At 46.0% G+C, this 26,565-nt stretch overlaps 1 protein-coding gene across 2 annotated transcripts; it reads right to left on the bottom strand.

The window, feature by feature from the left end:
- Positions 1–1,408: 1,408 nt before the first annotated feature.
- LOC109771390 (peroxisomal nicotinamide adenine dinucleotide carrier) lies at positions 1,409–10,934 on the bottom strand. Of its 2 annotated transcripts, XM_020330080.4 has the most exons (12): positions 10,631–10,934; positions 10,461–10,549; positions 10,265–10,357; positions 10,107–10,181; positions 9,814–9,944; positions 7,327–7,381; positions 4,068–4,223; positions 3,531–3,599; positions 3,284–3,391; positions 2,530–2,598; positions 1,887–1,941; positions 1,409–1,708 (listed from the first exon to the last, which is right to left on the bottom strand). In XM_020330080.4, the coding sequence occupies exons 2-12, from the start codon at positions 10,539–10,541 to the stop codon at positions 1,515–1,517; spliced, it is 1,086 nt and encodes a 361-aa protein (XP_020185669.1). In that variant the 5' UTR covers positions 10,542–10,549; positions 10,631–10,934; the 3' UTR covers positions 1,409–1,514. The 2 variants fall into 2 exon arrangements, with proteins under 2 accessions (XP_020185669.1, XP_045083861.1); XM_045227926.2 differs by lacking the exon at positions 3,531–3,599.
- Between the last annotated feature and the right edge of the window lie 15,631 nt (positions 10,935–26,565).

The following is a 26,565-nucleotide window of genomic DNA, read 5'->3' as shown; positions in this document are numbered from 1 at the left end:
CAACTTGTTTTAACTTGCCTTTTCAAGAAGGTTCTTTTGAGTCCGTCGGGGCCTCTTTACAGGTAATTCGGCAGTATTTCAAGCCTGACAGTCAGTTGGAATGCACTTCCTTTGTGGTAGGCCTATGGCAACATAAGGACCGGCTAAGAGGCCCATGAATGTAAAGGACCGGGTAAACACCAGCAGGAGGTGGTGGCGGCCCAGTCGAAGTAGACACTAGTCAGGGGATCATCTTTGGTCGGGAGCTTTATCAGTCGGGGTGTAACCTATCGGATTTCATTGCAGTCCAACGGACAGAAGCATTCAGAGAGGAGTTATGCACAAGGCTTCAGTACGCAATAAATTTCGAGCATTATCAGCCGCTTCCATAGCTGTTTAAGGCGTCCGTTTTCACTCATAACGGACATGAAACTGCTGGTATTCAATATGCCATTTAGTAGCACCTATGACCAGCCAATGGACCCTGGTGCATGTCATGCTCTATATAAGCCTGAATGAGGTTTTGAGCCGAGGGGTCGCAACCATTGTAATCTTATACTCATACACAAGAACAACTCCCAGAGAGACAGGACTAGGGTTTTTACCTTCACCGTGAGGGGCCTGGACCCCTGTATATGATCTTGTGTCACCCATTTGCATCTCAGTAGATCAAGCTCCGTTCATACACCCCTTTTATTGCCGGACTTGGAACCACGACAGCGGCGGCTGTCCGATGATTCTGCACACGGCGACGGCTGTTGCTGCTAGGTGGCGACCGGGGTGATGTTGCAAGCGTGATGGCCAAGGTTACGATTGGAGAGACGTCATACCATGATAGGCCATGTGACGGTGTTGCCAATGTACACGATGATGCAAGCCAGGCTACACTGCCATGAAGTTGCCGGTGTTGCGAGTGTGATGGCGTCCTGCTGCGAGTAGGACGACACGGTGGTGTTGCGAGCGGTGACCGGTGATGCTACGGGGGGGGGGGGGGGGGGGGTGTTTCTTTGCAAAGACAACGAATATGAAGGAGGATGGGAATCCATCTCCAAACGCTTACCACATGAATAAGATCCGGTGCAATAAAGCGGATCAATTATAAACCAAAAGAATTACTCCCTCTGATCCATATAAACTAAATAACCAATCACTTATTATGGACCGGAGGGAGTAGCGATTACCAGTGAACAAACTCGGTTCAGCTAGCTGCTTTCGATGAAATAACTGGCCAGACAGCTCTTGATGCCAGTGGTCAATTGCCATTGCACCAAGCGACAGCGTCATTGAGACAGTGACAACTAACGTCGCACACCGCCATACGGCTCATGCCTCCCGGTTCAATAAACCAGAAATAAATCAATGTCTGGGACTTAGACTATGGACTTCCTGAGGCAGTAAAATGAAAGGGCATCACAAAGAAGAACAGCAATTAGAGATACTTAAGATTTTCTGACTAATAAAGAACTGAAAGTGCATTTCAAAAGGAATACTACATGTGGAGACAACAAAATAATCTGATCACAAAACAAGATCTATCATTTGTTAGATCTCGTAAGAAGCAGAGTCCTACTCCTGGCAACTAAAAGAACTACAAACTTAACCAGCTCCTCCTTCACCATGAAAAGGACCGAGGCGGCTAAAACACTCTGTACAATCTTTGTACCCATTCCTTTGTAAAATCCATGCAATCCCTCGTAGCGAATCATCTTCAATATTGCATCTAATGTACCTGGTAAATACAAGCGGTCAATCTCACGCCACTTTTCAACAGAGGTGACAGGAGTAGATGCACAAAGACATAAAACGAGGATACAGCAGATCGTGCACAATCAGAGCACACTGGTTCAGAAAGCCATTAAAACTCCGATGTTTTTTACTAGTTTTGGTTAAATGCTGGTAAAAGATACCTGTATATCTGGACGCCGCGTTCCTGCCAATTTCTTGTTTTGCCTGCAACCTAGACTGCAAGGGATAAAATACATGATCAAAACAGATTGAACATAACATAACTTCTTTGCTGTTAAAGTAAACCCCATTTCAAACCACCCGGAATAGGCTGTGTAGTTGCATGCATGCCTGATTGACTTTAAAGGTGCAACTAGTTGCATTCACATTCCACAGCAGATCTAGATTAAACTCTTTTTGAGTGAAATTTTCATGCTGCTGTGTGGTCACATAGATGACAGAACCAGACATTCATGATGCTATGCGTCAGGTACTAGATGGTGAGCCTACTGATGGGGCTATTTTTCTCAATACTGCACTGCGGGAAGTAGTCGTTTCTTTGCTAGAACTGAGAAACAAAGTAACAAAATGGAAAGAAACCCCTTTTTATCAGAGTCTGCTTTGCAGTTCAACTTGGTATAATCCAATTGAGTCATTTGGATAAGTTCACAAATACCATATGTTTCAGATTTTTCCAAAATTTTCTAACTAGGGGCATCTTTCTACCATAAATTATTTTTCAAAGATGTGCTTCAGATAAGTATGGGTAGGGCAGCACATTAGTGATAAACTTTGCAGGTGATGCACTGCCAAATATATTTTTACCTTGACCACTAACAACGGGTAGGTCACAAGAGTAGCTCCCAGCTTTGCCATTGCACCTATTAAGAATACCTGTTCAAGGGAAAATACTGAGAATGAAACATAGAAATATATGTGAGAATATTTCCAAAAGCTTGTACTGTTGTTTAGCTTTGGATTTGAAGTACAAATAAACAAATATAGATCTGGGATGTGGAACGAGACAAAGAGAAGTAACTGATTGTCTAACTGCAATAACAGATATGCATTGCATTTGTACCAAAATGGAGCAAGAAATAACAAGGAGTCAAGGATCCCCCTCCCTGAAGTCACTTCCCAAGCTGGACATTGTACAACATGCAAGCATGCCTAAAAACAGTATATATAATGTCCTGGCCCTTTGTGCCACTAAATGATCTAGCTTTCTCAAATAATCACCGTGTGTATGTTGAAATATAATCATGTAACGGAATGTGCTAGAATTGTAGAGAAGTGATCTGAGATAACTGCATCGCCGATGAAGAATATTTACTATATGAAGCATCAAGCAAGTACTACTATTCATATATATAAGAGATATAAACCTGCACTTGGATAAATAGTACAGAAAACAAAGTTTCTAGGAAGACAGTCACAGGTACATGCAAATTTCTAGAAACAGAAAAATAAAGCTTCTAGGAAGACAGTATGCTAACAGTTAACAGTCAGTGATTAAACAGTCTAAAATAACATATATTCGTGAACATAGAGACATGAGCTATAGATAAACATCCCTTACCTCCATAGCAGTGATATTCTTCTTGGGGAATCGCTTTCCAGACCGCTTTGACTTGAGACGCTTTGACAGTGTTTCATATATCATAAACTGAATTGATGGATTGCATACCTGAAGGTTCACACGGTTCAACCAATGGATTACATATATGTCCACTAAATTTTGGTTCTGATGTTCTTTTTTTTTAATTGTTTTTTTTTAATTGTTTTTTTTAATTGTGGTTCTGATGTTCTTGAAACAGATAACTAACCATAATTAGTGTCGGAATAAGTCCTTTCCAGAATCCACTTATGCCTGATTCACGATAGACCTCCCGGATCTGTTTAACACTGATAGTAGTAAGTATGATTATGTCTTGTAACTTCGGTTGAGAACTAGAAAGTTAATTAGCAAGACTGGACACTGCAGTTCTAATGCCAGTCATCGTTACTGTTCAAATATACGGATGGAAATTTTAGCAGATGATATTTGTCATATAGTGTGCAGCAATCAAGCCTACAAAAATAAGGTGATCGAACAACGTAATCCGAGACTAAATAGGTGGTGGAGTGGATCTAGATGAATGCTCACCCTATCTGGTGCTTGGAGGCTCTACAGAGACAAGCTTAATGTAACTTGAAGTTTAAACTCAACAATTCCAGCAGAAATATCATCAGTAATTACATTTTAAAAAGATATATGGCTGGGGCCCCTCAGAAACGGTATTTTAATTTCTATGTTTAGTATTTCCTATTTAAGGAATCCGAATAGTAAGAACATTCGACAACTTGAGAAAAAGAGTGCTCACCGCTTGAAGTGTGCCATATGGGCGAGGTTTTTCAGAATCAAGCTTAGCTAATCTATCCTTAAGAATATGAGCATCCATTGGATTGGCCCTGGATATTTCCTTAAGCAAAAGCTCCCTCTTGGACTCTATCACCTTCCTTTCTGCCTGTGTATGTGTCTGAAAAGTAGGAGAGGAAATCATCTACTGATCAGATATAAGTAAAGCATTACTACTTTCTATGGAATAGCATATAGACACATTGCAAACTATTAGTGGTTGCGTTATAAATTAACCCTTTATTCTTAGAGTGTGCAAAATCTTTGCACAATTTTTTGTAATAGTGGTTGCATTACTAGTACAGGCCTGGTAACGACCGTATGGACTTCCAACTAATTTCACAAAAGGATGACGTGGCCTAATAAGTAGTAACCATTGTGCTTTGGTAATGGAATGGGACCAGTTCATGGATTCCTTGTCATCATCAAAGACAAAGCAAACACAGTACACACGTATTAGGATGTAGCGGAAATCGTCGCACTGCTTCACTACAATAGGGTCTCATTAAGCCTATTTCAAATTTTGTAGTCTTCCGGTAACTCTTTTTGTTATGACCGGCATATTAGGGGCTTAGCCCAGTGGGCTGTGGCCCAAGTTATCTTATTGTTATTAGGGGCTTAGCCCAATTATCTTATCATTATTAGGGTCGTTTGCTTAGGAGTCTAAGTAAACCTCTCTATATAAGGAGAGGAGATATATCAATCTAATCAAGCAAGAAGCAATCAGTATTTGCTCGGCTTCCCTTAGGGAGCCGGGAGACCTAACCCTAGCCGCCTCTTGCGCCGCCGCCGCCTCTTCTCCACCACGCAAGGACGGCGCCCAGCCGCCGGCCGCTGCGCCCTCGACCTCGTCTTCCTCCATCTTTCCCCTACAATCTCCGCCCTAGAACCGGCAGAACCCTAGCTCCTAACACCTTGGTATCAGGTAGCTCGGTTTCGACCATGTCTGCACCACCACCAATCCCGCCGCTGCCCACCACCACCGCGCCGCTGCCAATCCCCTCCACGGCGCCGCTGGCTCTCCCCACTGCGCCGCTGGGCTCCACCGTCGGCGCCTCTACCGGCCAGTAGCCGCCCCCCTCCACGGGTCCGCCGCCACCACCCTCCACCGCGCCGCTGGTCTACTCCCCGGCGGAGATGACCGGCGTCCTCAACGATCTCGTCACCGCCGTCCAGGGGATACGGCTATACCTAGCCGGCTCCTACGGGCCGCCGCCGCCCTTGCCGCCGGCCGCCGCGACCGGGCCAACCGCCCTGCCGTGGTATTCGGCACCCACGGCGCCGACCGGGCCTCTACACCACCACTGGCCGCTTCAGCCGCCGCCCGCCGCCGCGCACCAATGGCCGCAGTGGCCGGCGCCGGCCCTCGCCGCGTCACCCACGCCACCCGGGTCCTCGCCGCCACTGCCCTGGCAGCCCTGGCAGCCGCCGCACCCCGGGGCCACCGCGACGCTGGTCGGGCCGCTGCAGCCCCCGCTACAGCTACAGCCAGCCCCGGCCATCGCCCCGATCTGGCCACAATGGCCGGCCGCGGCCATCGCAGCGCCCGCCGTCTCCGCCGTTTCCAGGCAGCAGCAGCTGCCGCTGCCGGCGCCTCCGCCGCCCAGCACCGGGCTGACTCCAACCGCGCCGGCAGGCGTGCCAATTTGGCAAGTGCGGTTCCCGCCCTCGCCGTCCCAGCTTCCGGCCTGGTTGGCCGAGACGTCACCGCCGCCAGTCTACACCATGGCCGCGGACCAGCCGGCGCCCTCCCTGCCGTATGACGGGCCCTCCGGCTCCGCGAGTTTCCACGCTGGCTTCGACGGGCCATCGCTTTCCTGTGGACCACCTGTGCACACCGGACCAACGCCATCCTCTTCGCTGCTCCGTACCGCCGAGCCGTACACTCACGGCGGTCATGCTCAGACACCGCCGCGCTTCGCCAAGCTCGCCTTCGCCACCTACGACGGCGCCGAGGACCCCCTCAACTGGCTCAACCAGTGCGAGCAGTTCTTCCGGGGGCAACAGACGCTCGCGTCGGACCGCACCTGGCTCGCCTCTTATCACCTCCGCGGCGCCGCACGGACGTGGTACTACGCCCTCGAGCAGGACGAGGGCGGCATGCCCCCCTGGGAGCGTTTTCGCGAGTTCTGCCTCCTTCGCTTCGGACTGCCGATACATGGGAGCCGGCTGGCGGAGTTGGGCCGCCTTCCCTTCACCTCTACGGTGCAGGACTACACCGACCGCTTTCAGGCCCTGGCGTGCCACGCGTCCAGCGTGACGGCTCACCAGCGGGCCGAACTCTTCGTCGGCGGTCTGCCAGATCATATCCGCGTGGACGTCGAGATGTAGGGACCCCAAGACCTCCAGACGGCCATGTACTACACCCGCGCGTTCGAGCGCCGCGCGGTGGCCATCCAGCAGGCATCACCGTCCCGGGCCGCTGGGCCGCCACCCTGGCCGGATGTTCCCGCGCAGGGTCGGCCTGCTCAGGCTTCCGCGGCACCCCTTGCCGCGACCGCGGCGCGCCCGTTCCGCCGGCTCACCTCGGCCGAGCTACTCGAGCGTCGCCGCCAAGGGTTGTGCTTCAACTGCGTCGAGACCTACATGCCCGGCCATGTCTGCCCCTGACTCTTCTACCTGGAGGCTGCAGACTACATTGAGGAGGACGCCGTCGCCGCCGGGCTCGGCGACTTGGCTGCCCCAGCTGTCGCGGAGGTGTTTGACGCTGGTTGATCACCTCGAGGAGTTCAGCAAGCGCTTCCTCGCCTTACAGCTCGAGCACGAGCTGTTTGTGCAGGCGGGGAGAAGTGTTATGACCGGCATATTAGGGGCTTAGCCCAGTGGGCTGTGGCCCAAGTTATCTTATCGTTATTAGGGGCTTAGCCCAATTATCTTATCGTTATTAGGGTCGTTTGCTTAGGAGTCAAGTAAACCTCTCTATATAAGGAGAGGAGATGTATCAGTCTAATCAAGCAAGAAGCAACCAGTATTTGCTCGGCTTCCCTTAGGGAGCCGGGAGACCTAACCCTAGCCGCCTCTTGCGCCGCCGCCGCCTCTTCTCCACCACGCAAGGACGGCGCCCAGCCGCCGGCCGCCGCGCCCTCGACCTCGTCTTCCTCCATCTTTCCCCTACAATCTCCGCCCTAGAACCGGCAGAACCCTAGCTCCTAACACTTTTGTTCAACGAAATTCAGTGGTTCTCATGCTAAATATTTAAAGGAAGTTCGTTTAATAAAGTTTACCTGCATACGTGTGACAAGAACCCATATTGGAATTGTAAGAAGAACATTGATTGACCTGAAGCAGAGAAAGGATTCCATGAGCATGCCTAAGGATCAATCTCAGTATCTCATGCAACTCGGGGTTTTTTTATTCATAGAGATGCTTCAGTTTTTACCAATAAATAAACCAAGATAACTGCCAAGAACTGAAACACACGGCATGATATTCATGAATAACTTAAAGATGCATAATCCAAACAGATACAACCTGGATGAAAGGACTGCAGCGCTACAACAGAAGTAATGAAACTAGATGGCTGAGGGGAAATAGAACCCTGATATCCTTATGGAATATTCCTATTATTTAGTAGTTTACGCATTATGTTCATCCCTGGTTGGTTATTCCCGTTATATTTGTCCCTGCAACCAACTCAACACATGTCACCTGAGTGTACTCACTGAAGATAAATTTCATCTAGAAGTTGTCACTGATCTTTCATAGTGAAGGGGATATGATCCACTAAACAACTATGAAGGAGTGTAAGGTGATTGAGTTTGGCATATGATATAAAATTATAATTCATCAGAACAGAAACAGCCTTGGCTGGACAGAATTACAAGCTTACAGCTTAATGTGAACCATTGCTTCGGTCAGTCACACGCAGGATCAGGGCAACAGTCATAGGCTCATAGCTGCCCATACATTAGCATTAATTGCATATTATCATCCGCTATCTAGTTCAAAATGATTTCAAGTTTCAACAGTCGGTGAACATTTACATGTTCATGTCAAAGTCAAAGCTTCCACAGGCAAGCGCACAACTCTTCTGCAAAAGCCTTTGTTTGAGGGAGTAGCATAGCGACCGCTCCTCCCTCCTCTCCCTCCCGAGGCGCTCCCGCGGGCGCCGTCGGGGGGCAACCCTAGCGCCTCCTCCTCCGGCCCTCCGCCCCGCCTCCCCCTCCCTCGCCGCCGCCGGGGGCGCCGCCGGCCAAAGGCCGCGTGGCCGAGGCGGCGGCGGGGCGGTTCTCCCCTGCGCGCGGATGGATGGCGTCGCGGGCCGCCTCCCTCCTGCCCGCGGCGTCGGGTCCCGGCCGGCTCATGCTCCGGCGCTCCGCCCCGCGCCCTTGTGGCCCGCCGACGGCTCCTCCTCCCCTCCCCCCCTGCGGCTCGTGGGGTCTGGTGGACTCGGGCGTGCTGGCGGCGGATCTGGGCGTCCTGGCCCAGATCCGGTGGTTGTTTTGGTCTCCGGTGGCGGGGGTGGCTGGCGTCCCTGTGGAGGTGGTGGTGTTGCGGCCGGTGTCCTTGCTGCTCCGGTGCGGGGTGGCGGGGCTTCGGGTGGTTCGGACCAGGGCGTGGAGGCGCAGGTGATGTGGTGGTGGCAGGTTGATTGCGGCGGCGGCCAGATTGTTCTGGTGTCGGCTTGTCTGTAAGTTGCCTGTGTCGACCTCCGACCCCTCTCCTCAGTGTCCGTTCGCTTCTCTCGCCGGAGGGCTGGCCTTCTCCCGGCTGCGGTCCATCGAGCGTCTCGCACCCGGTGCCGTAGGACCGAGCTGGTCTCGCGCCCAGCAGCAGGCCCGGCCCGTCTCGCGACCGGCAGCAGGACTGCGCTCGTCTCGCGCCCGGCAGCAGGACCGGCCCGTCTCGTGCCCGGCAGCAGGACTGCGCTCGTCTCGCGCCCGGTGTAGCAGGACGGTTAGATGGAGGCTTGTTGTGGCCGGCCTATTGGGTCTCGGCGCTGGGACCGGCCAGGGGTGCGGAAGGCCGATCCTTTCCGCCCGTCTCTGCGGTTGGGGTAGCGGTGGGGCTCGGGGGACGTGGTGTCAAGGTCTTGGGTTCCGGGGCGGCGGCCCTGGTGGTGGTGGCACAGTGCTCCTGGGCAGAGCTCGTGCCTCGGTGCTGCCCGGTTGCCACGGCCGTGTGGGCGTCATGGTAGCCGGGGTGTGGCGTTCGGTGGCGGTGAGGGTTGGCCGGGGTGAAAACCTACTCTATCTTCGGACGGACTGGCGACGGCGTAGATCGCTCCCTTCTTGAAAGCGTCGTCGCGGCTATCATTGCCCGTCGTGTTGCTCCAGGGGAAACTCTGATCCTTGGATCGGGCGGTGGCGGCGCTCCGGTGTCGTATCCTTCTTGAAGGCGCCGCCTTGGAGCCCACGGTTCGTCATATGCGGCTTCACTTCTTCGCGGTGGTGTTCACGGCTGAAGCTCCCGGCGGCTCTTGTAGTGCTAGGGAGTGTGTTGTTGCGCTCAGCGCCTATGTATCCAGCCTTGGGTGTGTGTGTGCGTTTGTGTTGGGTGAGTGTGGTTGTATCAGGCACTGTTGGTCTATGCTTTATATATAAAGCGGGGCGAAAGCCTTTTTTTGGTAAAAGCCTTTGTTTGATTGCATCCATGCTGCTGGAATGCCCTCTTACACAAACACCAATAGATAACTGAACAGCCCCATCCAGGATTTCTTTCATTATCATTTCAAGAAAAATAAGTGACTGAATGCAAGTAGGTTGACTTACCCAGCAACAGCTGCAATAACAAGCCAAGAAAACATCCCAACAGTGCCATCCCCTAGGCCCTTTTTCCCACGAGCAGCTGCCACATCTTCCACCTTGTTCTTGAGAAGCTGGTAGAAGTAGTAATAGATTCCCTGCAAATGAAAAACCACAAATATGATACATAAGACAATCAGACTAGATGGAATTATCAAGTGTCGCGCACTGGGAAAGAACACCATAGGTCCATGATTGTTCGAGAATATTTTTGCACCAACAGAGAAACAAATTAAAAAAACAAGACTATTGTAGTTTACCTGCGAGGCAGCGGTGCCAATAAGTGAGGGTTTGAGGCCGCTGTACAACCCACCCCAGCCTTCCGTTTGGACCAGCTGCAATTACTTGATTCCACAACTAACCACCAAGACATTGGCATTGGCAACTGTAAGTAAACGAGATACCTAATAGGAATCACCTGGAGCATCTGGAAGAGGGTGGAAGCGTCGGAGCCACCACTACCGGCCTTCTTCTTCTTCGCTGACCTCTCTGTCTGCTGCCGGGTGTTCACCTGCTCCAGAGTCCAGACATCACCAGGAAGCGACGGTTGTGAGCTGATTAGCGGGGAGTAGTGGAATTAGTTATAGAGAACGGGAGGGGGGAGGGGTTGGTACGGTCTGGAGGGGGTATGTGATGATCTGGGCGATGATACCGCCGCCGGCGCCGGCCAGCCCGTTCACCACCGCGCTCGACATGACCCAACCTAACAATCGGGCGCAATCAGCAGGCAGTGTGGCAAATTACTCCGAGCAAGTCGAGAGTGAGTGCCTGATAACGGGGTCACCTTGCTACTGGAACGCTGCTCCTTGTCCGGCGGAGACAGCCGGCGGAGGCGCCCACCGCTGCGCCGAGCTGCCGCGGACGCGAGACAAGGCGCCAAGGTTGGCCGTCGGCGCGCCGTGCGGAGCCCGGAGGCGGACTGTGGAGCGAGATTTAGGGAAGGGGAGATCGAATTGGTTGCCACTGGCACTGGCGGACGACGGGGACGAACGAGGGTGTGCTCCGCGATTTTTCACATTTCGCTTTCCTTCGCGGGGATTAGGGGAAGAGAGTCAGGGTGTCAGATGGGCTTGGGCTATCCTCTCGCCGTCGACATTTTTAGGCCCCCTTTGTTTTTGTTTGTTTGTTAGGGAATTTAGGCCTCCTTTGTTCATACGACGATGGAGAACTATTAGATAAATCTTATTTCCTACTCCCTTCGTCCGAAAATACTTGTCATCAAAATGGATAAAAAGGGATGTATCTAGAACTAAAATACGTCTAGATACATCTCCTTTTATCTATTTTGATGACAAGTATTTCCGGACGGACGGAGTACGTATTAGCAAATAAATCTCACTTGATTCTTAGGATATAATATTTTTCATTGAGTCTAGACTAATTTTTTTCTTTTAAATGTGAAGGATTGGTTTATATCTTACTCCGTGTTTCATAATAAGTGTCGTGGTTGAAGTGGGATCACGACACTTATTATAAAACAAAAGGAGTGCATAGGAATAGGAATCCATTCCTACAAACCAAAGGCTTTAAATAATTTTTTTCCTACAAATTACTATCCTTTTAGAATTCCTACATAATTCCTCTAAACCAAAGGAGACCTTAGCTTAAACTCAATGAGAAATTTCTTATCTTATGCATCAATGACATTCTTTCACTGTAAGAATTAAGATAGATGTCATCTCACTTTCTATGTTGTTTTCTGTTCATATGTTTCCTATCCTATGAACTAAGTACTATTTTTTTTCTTTCAAATGAGAAGGATTGATTCCCGCCCTATATAGGAACTAGATGATACCCCGTTGTTGCGGGAACTGTTAACAAAAAATTTGATGTTTAAAAATATGAAACATAGTATAAGTTGATGAAGAATTTTGTTTGAAAGAAATGTTGTTTAGAGTAAGCATCTAAAGAAAATTTGATGAAAAGGCCAAAAATGAGTGTGATCTTTGTTCTGTTAATTTGTTACATTGACAATATATCAGCGAGACGATATGAGACGAAAACATCGTTGATTAGAGAAAGTAAAAGCATCTCAAACCTCGCCTAAACCTAAAACAACTATAGCAACTATAGATGTGCATTCATAAAAAAAGCATACTGGCATAGAAATATAAAATGCGAGTTCACTCATAATTTGATTTTTTGTATAAACAAGAAGGTCGCTTATAAATCACCTGGACCAATGTTGAGTAAATTCTTCTTCTTACTGATCAACCATGTGCAGTGTATTGTAGCCATTTACCACAATATACTCAGGTAGCTCTAACTTTTGGTCTGGTGCGCAACCATGCATGCTTCCCCATTATACAAAGCTTATCTATCATTTAAAAAGCCTGATTAGCTACTGGGTGTGCGCAATGGAACGAAATTGGGATTAAAAGGTTGCACGGGAATAGTGGATTCTTAAAAAAGAAAAAAAAAACTTGATGAGCTACATCTCTGTACACAATGAAATTAAATTGGGATTAAAAGGTTGCTCGAAACACTAGAGGTTCAAGGGAACAAAGGCATCTAGCGAAGTTTTGTGGCTTGTGCGGGAGAAAAGGAGACATGGGGAGGATGCGCAATAGAATGAGAATGAGAAAAGACAGTCATTTGGGCGCTCAGAATTAGACAATCACACTAACAACACGTGACGTCTAACCAAGTGGTTGAACGGGTACTTGTAATAGATGTTTGGAGTTGATGGACGACGTCAAGACATGCATAGAGAGTGCATGAAAAAAATAGTTAATGGTTGTTTTGGCAAGTTGCATGTGCATGAAGACCTAGTGGAAGTATGTGGATGAAAAATAGTGGGAAAAGGTGTTTACATGATGCACCTACTTGATGATGTGGATAGGATGCATGTCAACATAAATAAGATAGTGGTGATAAATTCATCTGGCCCAATGTTGAGTAAATCATTCTTCTCACCGATCAACCATGTGCAGTGTACTGCAACCATAATATACCCGGCTAGCTCTAATTATTGCTTTGGTGCACAACCATGCATGCTTCCCCATTAGGTAAAGCTTATTTGTGTCATTAAAAAGCCTGATTAGCTACCTGGGTGTATCCAATGGAATGAAATTGGGATTAAAAGGTTACCTAGGAATAGTGGATTCCTAAAAAGGAAAAAAAAAACTTGATGAGCTACTGAAACCCACAAGTATAGGGGATCGCAACAGTTTTCAAGGGTAGAGTATTTAACCCAAATTTATAGATTCGACACAAGGGGAGCCAAAGAAAATTTGTAAGTATTAGCAGCTGAGTTGTCAATCCAACCACACCTAGAGATTAATTATCTGCAGCAAAGTGATCAGTAGCAAAGTAGTATGATAGTTTTGATGATAGTAGCAGCAGCAATGGTAATGGTAACAGTGATAGCAGTAGTTTTGTGACAAGTGCAAAAGTAACGATAGCAGTAGTAACTTAGCAAGAACAATATAAGATAAATTCGTAGGCATTGGATCGGTGATTTGTTGGATGATGTTCATCATGTGACAGTCATAACCTAGGGCGATACGGCACTAGCTCCAGTTCATAAATATAATGTAGGCATGTATTCCGTAAATAGTCATACGTGTTTATGGAAAGAACTTGCATGACATCTTTTGTCCAACCCTCCCGTGGCAGCGGGGTCCAATTGGAAACTAAGGGATATTAAGGCCTTCTTTTAATAGAAAACCGAAACAAAGCATTAACACACGGTGAATACATGAACTCCTCAACTACGGTCGTCACCGGGAGTGGTCCCGACTATTGTCACTCCGGGGTTGCCGGATCATAACACGTAGTAGGTGACTATAACTTGCAAGATCGGATCCATGGATATAATGGTGATAACATAAACGGTTCAGATCTGAAATCATGGCACAGGGGCCCAAAGTGACAAGCATTAAGCATGGCAAAGTCATAGCAGCATCAATCTCAGAACATAGTGGATACTATGGATCAAACACTAACAAAACTAACTAGATTACATGATGAATCTCATCCAACTCCTCACCGACCAACGAGCCTACGTAGGAATTACTCACTCCCTGTGGGGAGCATCATGGAATTGGCGATGGAGAAGGGTTGGTGATGACGAAGATCGAAGATCCCCCTCTCCGGAGCCCCAAACGGACTCCAGATCTGGCCTCCCGATGAAGAACAGGAGGTGACGGCGGCTCCATATCGTGGAACGCGATAATTCTTTCTCCCTGTTTTTTTCTTCTGAAAATATGTGATTTTATAGCATCGGTTTCAGGGTCTGCGGGGCCACCAGGTGGGGACAACCCACCTGGGCGCGCCTGGAGGGGGCGCCCCCTGGTGGGTTGTGCCCACCCAGGTGCCCCCTCCGGTGGTTCTTGTCTCCAGAAATTCTCTTTATTGATATAAAAAATCCTCGCAAAGTTTCGTTCCATTCTGAGAACTTTTATTTCTGCACAAAAACAACACCATGATAGTTCTGCTGAAAACAACGTCAGTCCGGGGTTAGTTTCATTCAAATCATGCAAATTAGAGTCCAAAACAAGAGGAAAAGCGTTAGGAAAAGTAGATACGTTGGAGACGTATCAACTCCCCCAAGCTTAAACCGTTGCTTGTCCTCAAGCAATTCAGTTGATAAACTGAAAGTGAAAAAGAAAAACATTTACAAACTCTTTTGCTCTTGTTTGCATGAATAAGCTTAAACAACACCTAGGTTTTCAGCCGACATTATAACTAACCATGCCGACAATAACTCTTAAAAATTACATTGACTCATATCAATGACATAATCAGCTAGCGAGCAATAATAAGATATCTCAAACAGCAACACGTTATTAAAACAACCATGATATAATATGACAATAGTGGTATCTCGCTAGCCCTTTCTAAGACCGCAAAATATAAATGCAGAGCACCTCCAAAGTTCAAGCTGCGACTAAACATTGTAATTCATGGTAGAAAAGATCTAGTCATGATGCACCCAACATTAGCTATACACAATGCATCAGCATTACAGAAGTGCTCTCAGGTTCTGGCGCTTATTTTAGAAGGTGATGACACAGCATAAAAGTAAATAGAAAGTCCCTTCACAGAGGGAAGCAGTGATTTGCAGCGGTGCCAGAGCTCAAGTTTTAAGACAGAAATAAAGGATATTTTGAGAAATGCACCCTTCTTGTTTACTTCACGACCATCAGTTATCAATATCTTCCATGCTAAACACGCTAGTGGCGGTTCCCAAGCGATAAAAGTAAATGGTATGACTCCGTTTGGAGTTTTTGTTTGATTATTTGAAAGATCAATTCTTTTTGCAGTTTGGGACTGGGCATCCCTATTATCGCCCTTTTCTCGTGCGATGGTGAGTGAATAAACACTCAACCTGAGAATAACCCGCTTAGCATGGAAGATACTGACTACCTCCTGTCGTTCCATGAACGATCCAGGCACACAAAAAGGATATTTATTTGAAGTTTTTAGAGATGGCACATGCAAAGTTACTTAGGACGGCAGGGTAATACCGCATATAGGTAGGTATGGTGGACTCATCTGAAATAACTTAGGTTCAAGGTTTTAGATGCACAACTAGAATCCCCACTTAGTACAGGCGAAGGCTAGCAAATAGGTTGAGAAGCGGCCAGCTGGAGAGCAACAACGGTCATGAACATGCATTATGCATAAGTAATATTGGACACTAATATGAGTAGGATATGAACACCATGAACATAAATATCATAGAGGCTATGTTGGTTTTGATTCAACTACATGCATGAACATGTGCCAAGTCAAGCCACTCGAACATTCATAGGAGGATACCATATCATCATACTACATCACAGTCATTTTAACGCAATGTTGATATCTAAGATAAATCATTATCCACTCCTAGCTACTTATGCATGGCATGAGAAACTATAATCTCTGATTGCCATTGCAAACATGTTTAATCATAATGGATTAAATCATGGATACTAGGTTAAACATATTTACAAAAACAGAACAAGTCGAGTTCATACCCGTTTCTCTCTGCCACGGCCAGTTCATCAAATATCGTCATTATTGCCTTTCACTTGCACGACCGAACGATATGAAAATAATAATAGTGCAAGAGTGATGTGGACTAAGCTGAAATCTGCAAACATTTTATTCAACAGGAGAAGACAAGGTAATAAGGGCTCTTTGTTACATCAACAATAATGCATATGAGAGTCACTCAACATTTTCATCGTGGTCTTCTCTTTGGTATACTCAAATAAAAAGAAAAAAATTCAGAGAAACACACTGAAATATTTTTGGAGTTTTTGGTTTTCTTGAACAAGCAAATAAAAGGGAAAAGCAAGAACGAGAAAAACTATTTACATGGGAAAACTCCCAACAAGTAAAAGAAGAACAAGGAAATATTTTTGGGTTTTCTTTTTAGTGCTACAGCTAACTACTCTAGAAAGAAAAATCAAAAAGAAGCAGGAAATATTTTTGTATTTTCTCAAGGTTTTTCAAACACACAAGAAGAAAGCGAGAAAATAAATTTAACATGGATAATACAATGAAAAAGTGTGACACCGACAACTAGAATGAAATGTGTGAACATGAATGTAATGTCAGTGGGAATACGTTCTCCCCCAAGCTTAGGCTTTTGGCCTAACTTGGTAATCAGTCAGTAGCCTGGATAATAGTCGGGGTGCTAAGGAGCGGGCACCCACGGATCCCACTGTTGAGGCTCCTCCTCTGCTGTAGCCTAGTTGTTCCGGTAGACGATGATATCCGCAGGCATAATCCTGTATCCACGCCTGGCAATAGGATCAAACAAAGCAGGTGCAGGCAATGAAATAATATCATGAGTTCTCACACTAAAAACCAAGTTATACGGAATAAGGATGTTAGGGTAATCAATAGCAATAAACTGGTGGTGTTCCATGGTTGCGCGATCTAGGTAAACTTTGGCAAAGGATAATCATGCAGGCGTATCTCAACATTAAAGCGAGCAGCCAAGCGAGTAGCATAAATACCACCATGAATATTACCCTTGGATTTATTAATGTGAAGGCGACGTGCCACAATAGCTCCCAAGTTGTATGTATTGTCGCCTTCAAATGCACGACGTAAAACAGCAAGGTCTGGGCACTGAGTGCACCCACCTTCTCTCTAGCAAGCATTTTGCAATGAAAAGAGTAAAATAATGAACAACAGGAAAATGCAAGCCAGCGGCAGCGATACTCGACACCCCCCTCTCATCACCCACTGTTAGAGTACGATAAAAGCCTTCAAACTCTGTAGGCCTAGGCTCTACCAAACCACCATTAGAAGGAAGCAAGCATATTTCACAAATTTCAGTAAGTGGTATCTGATGGGGTTCAACATATAAATTAAACTGCACCTCAGGGGGATTATTCCTAGGAAGGAAAGTAAAACTTTGCACAAAGGTGTTTCTAAGGAGATGACACTGTTCACATTCAGCTGCAATGAAGTCGGTGAGGCCGGCATTGGCAGCATATTGTGCAAACTCTTGAAGGATTCCAGCCCCTTCCATGAATGGGGTATGTGGCCATTCGCACGGCCGTACTTCCGCCAATCTCCGGGTATGGGGATCACTATCAGATGACTCCCCAATAACTCCCTTGGAGTTCTTCTTGGAAGCAAACTTCCAAAAGATATTCATCCTTTTCCTATGAACAAAAATTATGAAATTTTGAGTCCACAATTTTTTCTCAACAAAAAGATAGATAGCAACTACTCATAGGATGCCTAGAGGCCATAGCAATCATTCAAAATACTTGGAACTCTAAGAATTCAACATGCAAGCTCATCTACAGCAGCACCAAGGGTAGCTAATTATTCAAAATATAAACCACTAAAACAAAAACTAATTGGACAAACGGAGGAGTCACATACCAAGCAACAATCCCCCGAAACAGTTTCGGAAACGGAGCTTCGAGCAAAGAGATTGAAATCCGTGGGTTTGAGAGCAAGAACACGGGAGAGAGAGCAATGGTGAATTTTTTCTGGAGGTAGGTGATGAAGTGGTATGAAGGGATAAGTGAGGGGGGCCACGTGGGGACCAACCCACCAGGGCGCGCCTGAGGTCCTGGCACACCCAGGTGGGTTGTGCCCACCTGGTGCACCTCCCTCTGATGTTATTTGCACCAGAAATTCTTAAATATTCAGAAAAAAATCATATTAAATTTTCATAGCATTCTGAGAACTTTTATTTTCGGGTCATTTTTTATTCCACGGGAAATTTAGAAAACAGATAAAACATGGCATTTTATTTTATTTAACTAATAAAAACATAAAACAAAAAGTAGGGACAAAAGGTAGTGCTCACTCAATTCATGAACTTCATACCTCTAAAAAATGATCCATTAATAAGGTTGATGAAGTCTTATTAACAACCAGTTTCAATTAGCATGAAACCGAAGAACTTTCGTAAATCAATAAGTTACTGAAGGAAATATGCCCTAGAGGCAATAATAAAGTTGTTATTTATATTTCCTTATATCATGATAAATGTTTATTATTCATGCTAGAATTGTATTAACCGGAAACTTAGTACATGTGTGAATACATAGACAAACAAAGTGTCCCTAGTATGCCTCTACTTGACTAGCTCATTAATCAAAGATGGTTAAGTTTCCTGACCATAGACATGTGTTGTCATTTGATGAACGGGATCACATCATTAGAGAATGATGTGATGGACAAGACCCATTCGTTATCTTAGCATAATGATCGTTTAGTTTTATTGCTATTGCTTTCTTCATGACTTATACATATTCCTCTGACTATGAGATTATGCAACTCCCGAATACCGAAGGAACACTTTGTGTGCTATCAAATGTCACAACGTAACTGGGTGATTATAAAGATGCTCTACAGGTGTCTCCGAAGGTGTTTGTTGAGTTGGCATAGATCAAGATTAGGATTTGTCACTCCGTGTATCAGAGAGGTATCTCTGGGCCCTCTCGGTAATGCACATCACTATAAGCCTTGCAAGCAATGTGACTAATGAGTTAGTTGCGGGATGATGTATTATGGAACGAGTAAAGAGACTGCCGGTAACGAGATTGAACTAGGTATGATGATACCGACAATCGAATCTCGGGCAAGTAACATACCGATGACAAAGGGAATAACGTATGTTGTTATGCGGTTTGACCGATAAAGATCTTCGTACAATATGTAGGAGTCAATATGAGCATCCAGGTTCCACTATTGGTTATTGACCGGAGATGTGTCTTGGTCATGTCTACATAGTTCTCGAACCCGTAGGGTCCGCACGCTTAATGTTCGACGAAGATTTGTATTATGAGTTATGTGTTTTGGTGACCGAAGTTTGTTCGGAGTCCCAGATGAGATCACGGACATGATTAGGAGTCTCGAAATGGTCGAGAGGTAAAGATTGATATATTGGAAGGTTATATACAAATACCGCAATGGTTCCGAAGAAGATCGGGGATTTTTCGGAGTACCGGGAGGTTACCGGACCCCCCCCCCCCCCGGGAAAGTTAATGGGCCTATTGGGCCATAGTGGAGGAGAGGAGGCAGGCCACGGGAGGTGGTGCCCCCCCTTGCCCCAATCCGAATTGGACAAGGGGAGGGGGCGCGGCCCCCCTCTTTCCTTCTCCCTCTCTCTCCCTTCCCCTTTCCCTCTCCGTTGGAAGGAAGGAGGGGGGGCCGAATCCTACTTGGACTAGGAGTCCAAGTAGGACTCCCCCCCTTGGCTCGCCCTCCTTGGCCGTTGGCCTCCTCCTCCCCCTCCTTTATATACGTGGCCAGGGGGCACCCCAAAGCACAACAGTTGTTTCTTAGCCGTGTGCGGTGCCCCCCTCCACAGTTTACCAACTCGGTCATATTGTCGTAGTGCTTAGGCGAAGCCCTGCGCGGATCACATCACCAATACCGTCGCCACTCTGTCGTGCTGACGGAACTCTCCCTTGACCCTCTACTGGATCAAGAGCTCGAGGGACGTCATCGAGTTGAACGTGTGCTGAACACGGAGGTGCCGTACGTTCGATACTTGGATTGGTTGGATCGTGAAGATGTTCGACTACATCAACCGCGTTACTAAACACTTCCGCTTTCGGTCTACGAGGGTACGTGGACACACTCTCCCGTCTCGTTGCTATGCATCTCCTAGATAGATCTTGTGTGATCGTAGGAATTTTTTTGAATTACTACGTTCCCCAACAGTGGCATCCGAGCCAGGTCTATGCGTAGATGATATATGCACGAGTAGAACACAAAGAGTTGTGGGCGATAATAGTCATACTGCTTACCACCAACGTCTTACTTTAATTCGGCGGTATTGTTGGATGAAGCGGCCCGGACCGACATTACATGACCGCGTTCATGAGACTGGTTCTACCGACGTGCTTCACACACAGGTGGCTGGCGGGTGTCTGTTGCTCCAACTTTAGTTGAATCGAGTTTGACTATGGCCGGTCCTTGTTGAAGGTTGAAATAGCACACTTGACGAACTATCGTTGTGGTTTTGATGCGTAGGTAAGAACAGTTCTTGCTAGAAGCCCGTAGCAGCCACGTAAAACTTGCAACAACAAAGTAGAGGACGTCTAACTTGTTTTTGCAGGGCATGTTGTGATGTGATATGGTCAAGACGTGATGAGATATAAATTGTTTTATGAGATGATCATGTTTTGTAAAAGTTATCGGCAACTGGCAGGAGCCTTATGGTTGTCGCTTTATTGTATGAAATGCAATCGCCATGTAATTGCTTTACTTTATCACTAAGCGGTAGCGATAGTCGTAGAAGCAACAGTTGGCGAGACAACAACGACGCTACGATGGAGATCAAGGTGTCAAGCCAAGGACGATGGAGATCATGATGGTGCTTTGGAGACGGAGGTCAAAGGCACAAGATGATGATGGCCATATCATGTCACATATTTTGATTGCATGTGATGTTTATCCTTTATGCATCTTATTTTGCTTAGTACGGCGGTAGCATTATAAGATGATCCCTCACTAAATTTCAAGGTATAAGTGTTCTCCCTGAGTATGCACCATTGCTACAGTTCGTCATGCCGAGACACCACGTGATGATCGGGTGTGATAAGCTCTACGTTCACATCCAACGGGTGCAAGCCAGTTTTGCATGTGTAGAATACTCGGGTTAAACTTGACGAGCCTAGCATATGCAGATATGGCCTCGGAACACTGAGACCGAAAGGTCGAACGTGAATCATATAGTAGATATGATCAACATAGTGATGTTCACCATTGAAAACTACTCCATCTCACGTGATGATCGGACATGGTTTAGTTGATATGGATCACGTGATCATTTAGATGACTAGAGGGATGTCTATCTAAGTGGAAGTTCTTAAGTAATATGAACTTTAATTTATCATGTACTTAGTACCTGATAGTTTTTGCATGTCTATGTTATTGTAGATCAATGGCCCGTGCTACCGTTCTCTTTAATTTTAATGTGTTCCTAGAGAAAGCTAAGTGAAAGATGATGGTAGCAACTACACGGGCTGAGTCCGTAACTTGAGGATTATCCTCATTGCTGCACAGAAGAATTACGTCCTGAAAGCACCACCAGGTGCAAGACCCGCTGCAGGGTGAGCAACTACGGACGTTATGAACGCCTGGCAGAGCAAAGCTGATGACTACTCGATAGTTCAGTGTGCCATGTTTTACCGCTTAGAATTGGGACTTCAATGACGTTTTGAACGTCATGGAGCATATGAGATGTTCCAGGAGTTGAAGTTAATATTTCAAGCAAATGCCCGAGTTGAGAGATATGAAGTCTCCAACAAGTTCTATAGCTGCAAAATGGAGGAGAATAGTTCTGTGAGTGAACATATACTCAAAATGTCTGGGTATCATAACCACTTGACTCAGCTGGGAGTTAATCTTCCTGATGATAGTGTCATTGACAGAGTTCTTCAATCACTACCACCAAGCTATAAAGGCTTCGTGATGAACTATAATATGCAAGGGATGGAAAAGACAATTCCCAAGCTCTTCGCGATGCTAAAGGCTACGGAGGTAGAAATCAAGAAGGAGCATCAAGTGTTGATGGTTAAAAAGACCACTAGATTCAAGAAAAAGGGCAAAGAGAAGAAGGGGAACTTCAAGAAGAACGGCAAGCAAGTTGCTGCTCAAGGGAAGAAGCCCAAGTCTGGACCTAAGCCTGAAACTGAGTGCTTCTACTGCAAAGGGACTGGTCACTGGAAGCGAAACTGCCCCAAGTATTTGGCGCATATTTGATATACATGTTATTGATGTGTACCTTACTAATGCTCGTAGTAGCGCCTAGGTATTTGATACTAGTTCTGCTGCTCATATTTGCAACTCGAAACAGGGGCTATGGATTAAACGAAGATTGGCTAAGGACGAGGTGACGATGCGCGTGGGAAATGGTTCCAAAGTCGATGTGATCGCCGTCGGCACGCTACCTCTACATCTACCGCCAAGATTAGTTTTTGACCTAAATAATTGTTATTTGGTGCCAGCGTTGAGCATGAACATTATATCTGGATCTTGCTTGATGCGAGACGGTTATTCATTTAAATCAGAGAATAATGGTTGTTCTATTTATATGAGTAATATCTTTTATGGTCATGCACCCTTGATGAGTGGTCTATTTTTATTGAATCTCGATTGTAGTGATACACATATTCATAATATTGAAGCCAAAAGATGCAAGGTTAATAATGATAGTGCAACTTATTTGTGGCATTGCCGTTTAGCTCATATTGGTGTAAAGCGCATGAAGAAACTCCATGCTGATGGGCTTTTGGAATCACTTGATGCTTGCGAACCATGCCTCATGGGCAAGATGACTAAAACTCTGTTCTCCGGAACAATGGAGCGAGCAACTGACTTGTTGGAAACAATACATACTGATGTATGTAGTCTGATGAGTGTTGAGGCTCGCGGAAGGTATCGTTATTTTCTGACCTTCACAGATGATTTGAGCGGATATGGGTATATCTACTTAATGAAACATAAGTCTGAAACATTTGAAAAGTTCAAAGAATTTCAGAGTGAAGTGGAAAATCATCGTAACAAGAAAATAAAATTTCTACGATCTGATCATGGAGGTGAATATTTGAGTTATGAGTTTGGTCTTCATTTGAAACAATGTGGAATAGTTTCGCAACTCACACCACCTGGAACACGACAGCGTAATGGTGTGTCCGAACGTCGTAACCGTACTTTATTAGATATGGTGTGATCTATGATGTCTCTTACCAATTTACCGCTATCGTATTGGGGTTATGCTTTAGAGATAGCTACATTCATGTTAAATAGGGCACCATCTAAATCCATTGAGACGACACCATATGAACTGTGGTTTGGCAAGAAAACTAATTGTCGTTTCTTAAAGTTTGGGGCTACGATGCTTATGTGAAAAAGCTTCAACCTGATAAGCTCGAACCCAAATTGGAGAAATGTGTTGGTGAACGTAGTATTCAAAAAATTTGCCTACGATCACGCAAGATCTATCTAGGAGAAGCATAGCCACGAGCGGGGACAGTGTGTCCACGTACCCTCGTAGACCGAAAGTGGAAGCGTTTAGTAACGCGGTTGATGTAGTCGAACGTCTTCGCGATCCAACCGATCCAAGTACCGAACGCACGGCACCTCCGCGATCTGCACACGTTCAGCTCGGTGATGTCCCTCGAACTCTTGATCCAGTTGAGGCCGAGGGAGATTTCCTTCAGCACGACGGCGTGGTGACGGTGATGATGAAGTTTACCGGCGCAGGGCTTCGCCTAAGCACTACAACGATATGACCGAGGTGTGTAACTGTGGAGGGGGCACCGCACACCGCTAAAAGATCAACTTGTGTGTTCTAGGGTGCCCCTTGCCCCCGTATATAAAGGAGGGAGAGGCAGCCGGCCCTAGGGGCGCGCGCCAAGGTGTGGAGTCCTACTAGGACTCCCTAGTCCTAGTAGGATTCCACCTCCCACACGGAGTAGGAAAGGGGGAAGGGAGAAGGAGAAGGAAAGGGGGGGCGGCCCCCTTCTCCTAGTCCTAATCGGCCTCCTGCCCAAGGGGGGGCACACCAGACTCTTGTGGGCTGGTGTGCTTCCCTCTTATGGCCCATAAGGCCCATAACTTCTCCCGGGGGGTTCCGGTAACCTCCCGGTACTCCGAAAAAATGCCTGAAACACTCGGAACCATTCCGATGTCCAAATGCAACCTTCCAATATATGAATCTTTGCCTCTTGAACATTTCGAGACTCCTCGTCATGTATGTGATCTCATCCGGGACTCCGAACAAACTTCGGTTCATCAAATCACATAACTCATAATACAAATCGTCATCGAACGTTAAGCGTGCAGACCCTACGGGTTCGAGAACTATGTAAACATGACCGAGACACGTCTCTGGTCAATAACCAATAGCGGAACCTGGATGCTCATATTGTCTCCTACATATTCTACGAAGATCTTTATCGGTCAAACCGCATAACAACATATGTTGTTCCCTCTGTCATCGGTATGTTACTTGCCCGAGATTTGATCGTCGGTATCATCATAACTAGTTCAATCTCATTACCGGCAAGTCTCTTTACTCATTCCGTAATACTTCATCCCGCAACTAACTCATTAGTCACATTGCTTGCAAGGCTTATAGTGATGAACATTATCGAGAGGGCCTAGAGATACCTCTCCGAAACACGGAGTAACAAATCCTAATCTCGATCTATGCCAACCCAACAAATACCTTCGGAGATACCTGTAGAGCATCTTTATAATCACCCATTTACGTTGTGACGTTTGATAGCACACAAAGTGTTCCTCCGGTATTCGGGAGTTGCATAATCTCATAGTCTAAGGAACATGTATAAGTCATGAAGAAAGCAGTAGCAATGAAACTGTAACGATCATAATGCTAAGCTAACGAATGGGTCTTCTCCATCACATCATTCTCCTACTGATGTGACCCCGTTCATCAAATGACAACACATGTTTATGGTTAGGAAACATAACCATCTTTGATAAACGAGCTAGTCAAGTAGAGGCATACTAGGGACACTTATGTTTTGTTGTATTCACACATGTACTAAGTTTCCGGTTAATACAATTCTAGCATGAATAATAAACATTTATCATGAAATAAGGAAATAAATAATAACTTTATTATTGCCTCTAGGGCATATTTCCTTCAAAATGTGTCTTCATAGGATACCCAAAGGAAGCTGTTGGGTACACCTTCTATCACAGATCCGAAGGCAAGATATTCGTTGCTAAGAATGGATCCTTTCTAGAGAAGGAGTTTCTCTCTAAAGAAGTGAGTGGGAGGAAAGTAGAACTTGATGAGGTAATTGTACCTTCTCCCAAATTGGAAAGTAATTCATCACAGTAATCAGTTCCAGTGATTCCTACACCAATCAGTGAGGAAGCTAATGATGATGATCACGAAACTTCAGATCAAGTTACTACCGAACCTCATAGGTCAACCAGAGTATGATCCACACCAGAGTGGTACGGTAATCCTGTTGTGGAGGTCATGTTACTTGACCATGACGAACCTACGAACTATGAGGAAGCGATGATGAGCCAAGATTCCGCGAAATGGCTTGAGGCCATGAAATCTGAGATGGGATCCATGTATGAGAACAAAGTGTGGACTTTGGTTGACTTGCCCGATGATCGGCAAGCCATAGAGAATAAATGGATCTTCAAGAAGAAGACTGACGCTGACGGTAATGTTACTGCCTACAAAGCTCGACTTGTTGCGAAAGGTTTTCGACAAGTTCAAGGAGTTGACTACGATGAGACCTTCTCACCCGTAGCGATGCTTAAGTCTGTCTGAATCATGTTAGCAATTGCCGCATTTTATGATTATGAAATTTGGCAAATGGATGTCAAAACTGCATTCCTTAATGGATATCTTAAAGAAGAGTTGTATATGATGCAACCAGAAGGTTTTGTCGATCCTAAAGGTGCTAACAAAGTGTGCAAGCTCCAGCGATCCATTTATGGACTGGTGCAAGCCTCTCAGAGTTAGAATATACGCTTTGATAGTGTGATCAAAGCATATGGTTTTATACAGACTTTTGGAGAAGCTTGTATTTACAAGAAAGTGAGTGGGAGCTCTATAGCATTTCTAATATTATATGTGGATGACATATTGTTGATTGGAAATAATACAGAATTTCTGGATAGCATAAAAGGATACTTGAATAAGAATTTTTCAATGAAAGACCTCGGTGAAGCTGCTTATATATTGGGCATCAAGATCTATAGAGATAGATCAAGACGCTTAATTGGACTTTCACAAAGCACATACCTTGATAAAGTTTTGAAGAAGTTCAAGATGGATCAGTCAAAGAAAGGGTTCTTGCCTGTGTTACAAGGTGTGAAGTTGAGTCAGACTCAATGCCCGAGCACTGTAGAAGATAGAGAGAAAATGAAAGTCATTCCCTCTGCCTCAGCCATAGGTTCTATCATGTATGCAATGTTGTGTACCAGACCTGATGTGTGCCTTGCTATAAGTTTAGCAGGGAGGTACCAAAGTAATCCAGGAGTGGATCACTGGACAGCGTTCAAGAACATCCTGAAATACCTGAAAAGGACTAAGGATATGTTTCTCATTTATGGAGGTGACAAAGAGCTTGTCGTAAATGGTTACGTCGATGCAAGCTTTGACACTGATCCGGATGACTCTAAGTCACAAACCATATACGTATTTATATTGAATGGTGGAGCTGTCAGTCGGTGCGCTTCCAAGCAGAGCGTCGTGGCGGGATCTACGTGTGAAGCGAAGTACATAGCTGCTTCGGAAGC

Source organism: Aegilops tauschii, chromosome 4, assembly GCF_002575655.3.
Source record: "Aegilops tauschii subsp. strangulata cultivar AL8/78 chromosome 4, Aet v6.0, whole genome shotgun sequence".
Lineage (NCBI taxonomy): Eukaryota > Viridiplantae > Streptophyta > Magnoliopsida > Poales > Poaceae > Aegilops > Aegilops tauschii.
The sequence above is the reverse complement of the archived record's forward strand: the minus strand, read 5'-3'. Positions and strand labels throughout refer to the sequence as shown.